Here is a 3161-nt window from a genome sequence, read left to right as displayed (position 1 = left end):
GAAAGTTCTGCATTTGGAGTATTTTGTTTACTTGTTTGTTTCAGACAGGCATTACTTAATGGGCGCTTTTAAGATGTGACAGGAAGTTTCAGGACATTGACTGAAAGGATTTTGCCCATGCTTGTTTGGTGCTCCACTGAAAACAGTATCATGCAACATTCAGATATGACTCAGAGATTTCAACCCTCTGCACATAATGTTTCTCCTTTATTGTTTTCGAAACTCTTATTAGATGTGCTCTTCCACACCTACTTTTGGCAGGGATGCATGTGAAGGAAAAAGGGTTTTTCCATGATATGAATGACTGCTTCATAGAGAGAAGGTGACCTAATCTCTTTTCTACCTCCCTCAGAGCAGGAATGAAGGGTAGTACTTTGAAGTAGAGGCAATGAGTGGACTGTTAAACAGGAAGCAAGAGTGAAATGTTACATTTCAATGTTACAAAACGTCTATTTATTCTCAGAAAGATGCACATAGAATATAGGCATAACTCAATACACCAAAGGGCCTTCAAAAAGTTCATGAAAAAATGTGTATTATGAAAAAAGTATGTATATTAAAAAATTTGTACCCAACTAACTTTTAATTTTGAAGTGTCCTCATATTTTTGTTCCAGAAGAAAAAAAATTACACGTGTGACCAATATGGTGGAAATTTTTGCCCAATATAAGAAATGTGACTAGATTTCTAAAAAATAATGGTTGATAGGTAAAAAGGAGTATAATACTATAAATGACCCTCAAAAAGTTCACATGATATTCTCTAGATGAATATATTCTAAGATAACCAGAAGAAATCAAACTCCATGTCACAGCATCTCTGTGTTTCAGAGTGGAACCAGATCAGTAAGTGGGAGCTGCCCTTCCAGCATTCATGGAACAGATTTTTCCATTCCCTGTATTTGTACGTTTCTTGGAGTTCAACACAGTGAGTTGCACATGATCAGTATATAGGTCAGTGTGATGTAGTTTCAATTATTTAGAAAAGTAATTCACAATCATCTATGAAAATTTGCAAACTCATTTGCTTTGATCTATCAAACCCACTTTGTGATGTCTGTTCTGTAAAAATTAAAAGCACCAGAAGTTATGAATATATAAAATAGTTATTTCATTACAGTCTGTTGTCACCAAAAAAGGCACAAGTAAAGACAATAAATTATTGAGCAACTGTTATCCCCAATTTAAGGAATATTATGCATCTGTATGAGGAATGGAGACTTTAACACATAAAAATGCTCCTGATATACAATAAAGGTGAAGAAGTCAACAAATTAAGCATATGCATACCAAGAAATGCAAACTGTTTTCACCATTTAGTAAATCTAAATAAAGTTCAGTTGCACAGTGATCAAATATCAAATGTCTTCTCACCAAGTCAGACAGTGTGTAAAATCACTTTTCTTTGCCATAATTTCTTCAAAGCCCTTTTCAGCTCACTGTTTCGCAAGCTGTAGATGAGTGGGTTCAGCAGAGGTGTGAGCAGTGAGTAAGCCAGTGACATCAGCTTCTTGGTTTCTGGTGAGTAGCTGGATTTGGGTTGTATATAAGTCATATTGGCCGTGCCATAGAAGAGGGTGACGGATGTGAGATGAGAAGCACAGGTAGAAAAGGCCTTTTGTCTCCCAGTACTTGATGGCATCTTCAGGATGGCAGAGAGAATTCGAATGTAAGACAAGAGAATCAGTAAGAAAGGAACTGTAACGATCAAAATGGTACCTGTGAAGGCATAGATTTCAAACAGGAAGGTATCTGCACATGTGAGCTCTAAAACTGGGGGAGTTTCACAAAAGAGATGGTTAATTTCATTGGGGCCACAAAAGGGGAAACTAAATACCCATGTGGTCTGCACAGTGGCCACCAGAATTCCTGAGACCCATGAGAACACGACCAGTTTCCTAAAAACGCATCTGTTCATAATCATTGGGTAGCTCAGAGGATGGCAGATTGCAGCAAATCGGTCGTAAGCCATGACTCCTAGGAGGAAACACTCAGTTCCACCAAAAAGAAGAATGAAGTACATTTGTGCAAAGCAGCCCGCAAAAGAAATCGTAGCCTTCTCAGCAGAGAGGACCACCAGCATTTCAGGCACAATGACTGCACTGAAACTCACCTCCACCACAGATAAGTTCTGGAGGAACAGGTACATGGGGACGTGGAGGCTCTGGTCCAGGGAGATGACAACTATAATGATGACATTTCCTACCAGAGTCACCAGATAAATGATCAAGAAAAGCCCAAAGGCCTGCTCTTGGAATTCAGGGAAGTTGGAAAACCCCAAGAGGATGAAGTCAACCACAGAGCTTTGATTCTGTCGTTTCATTGCCATAGGTGAGCCCAATATCGTTTTTATGGGCATAGCATATAAAGCATGAAGTCACAGTCCAGGAACTAAGAATCTGAGTTTGGAATTCTTGACAGGTGATGTAACGACATATTCTTGACAGAAGAATGGCCAACAGCTTGTAATAGTGATTCTTTAAAATATAAATGAAGAAGTGAGGAATTTTAAATCAGAAAACCTGTTTTAAAAGCACAAAATAACAGCAAGCGTTCTTTTGCTACTTTTTTGCTATGTAGAAAATTAAAACATACAAAAACGTGTCATTTAGAATCTGTTGTCCATTTTAAGGCATACATATCTGAGTTTATAATATTATATATTTATATATAAATTTAAAATAAGGAGTTTAAAATTAGACAGAAGAAATATAGAGAAAATATAGAACTAGTAATAATTCAAAAAGCAAACATACTTTGATGAATATTTATGATAAATATCAAAATTCAAAATGTATTCATATTACTTTAACCTGGACAATAAAAATAACACATCCAAATGGAAATAGAAGCATTCAAATGGAATTAAATGTTTATTGCACTTATCTTAAGTGAGCATACATAAATTGGCTTCAAGCATTTTGATTTTTGGTCAGGCTGATCCTAACTAATTATATTGAAATTTGCCTCCATAGGAAAATAGAGTGGTCGGTTTATAGTCCATGCTTGTGACAATAAAATCAGAACTATAGAAATTACTATTTAGAGTCTTTCTGATCTCATGGTTTAGTATCTCTCTCTCCCTCTTTCTGTCTCTCTTTCTCCACACGCACACACCAATATTAAGAATTTAATTAAATCATTACTCACTCTGAAACACTG

At 36.3% G+C, this 3161-nt stretch overlaps 1 protein-coding gene across 1 annotated transcript; it reads right to left on the bottom strand.

The window, feature by feature from the left end:
- Positions 1–1377: 1377 nt before the first annotated feature.
- Positions 1378–2358, bottom strand: LOC133764447 (olfactory receptor 10A3). Its single transcript, XM_062198124.1, has one exon. It carries the CDS (start codon positions 2356–2358, stop codon positions 1378–1380), a length of 981 nt encoding a protein of 326 aa, XP_062054108.1.
- Positions 2359–3161: the final 803 nt, after the last annotated feature.

This window comes from Lepus europaeus, chromosome 7 (assembly GCF_033115175.1).
Source record: "Lepus europaeus isolate LE1 chromosome 7, mLepTim1.pri, whole genome shotgun sequence".
Taxonomy (NCBI): domain Eukaryota; kingdom Metazoa; phylum Chordata; class Mammalia; order Lagomorpha; family Leporidae; genus Lepus; species Lepus europaeus.
The sequence above is the reverse complement of the archived record's forward strand: the minus strand, read 5'-3'. Positions and strand labels throughout refer to the sequence as shown.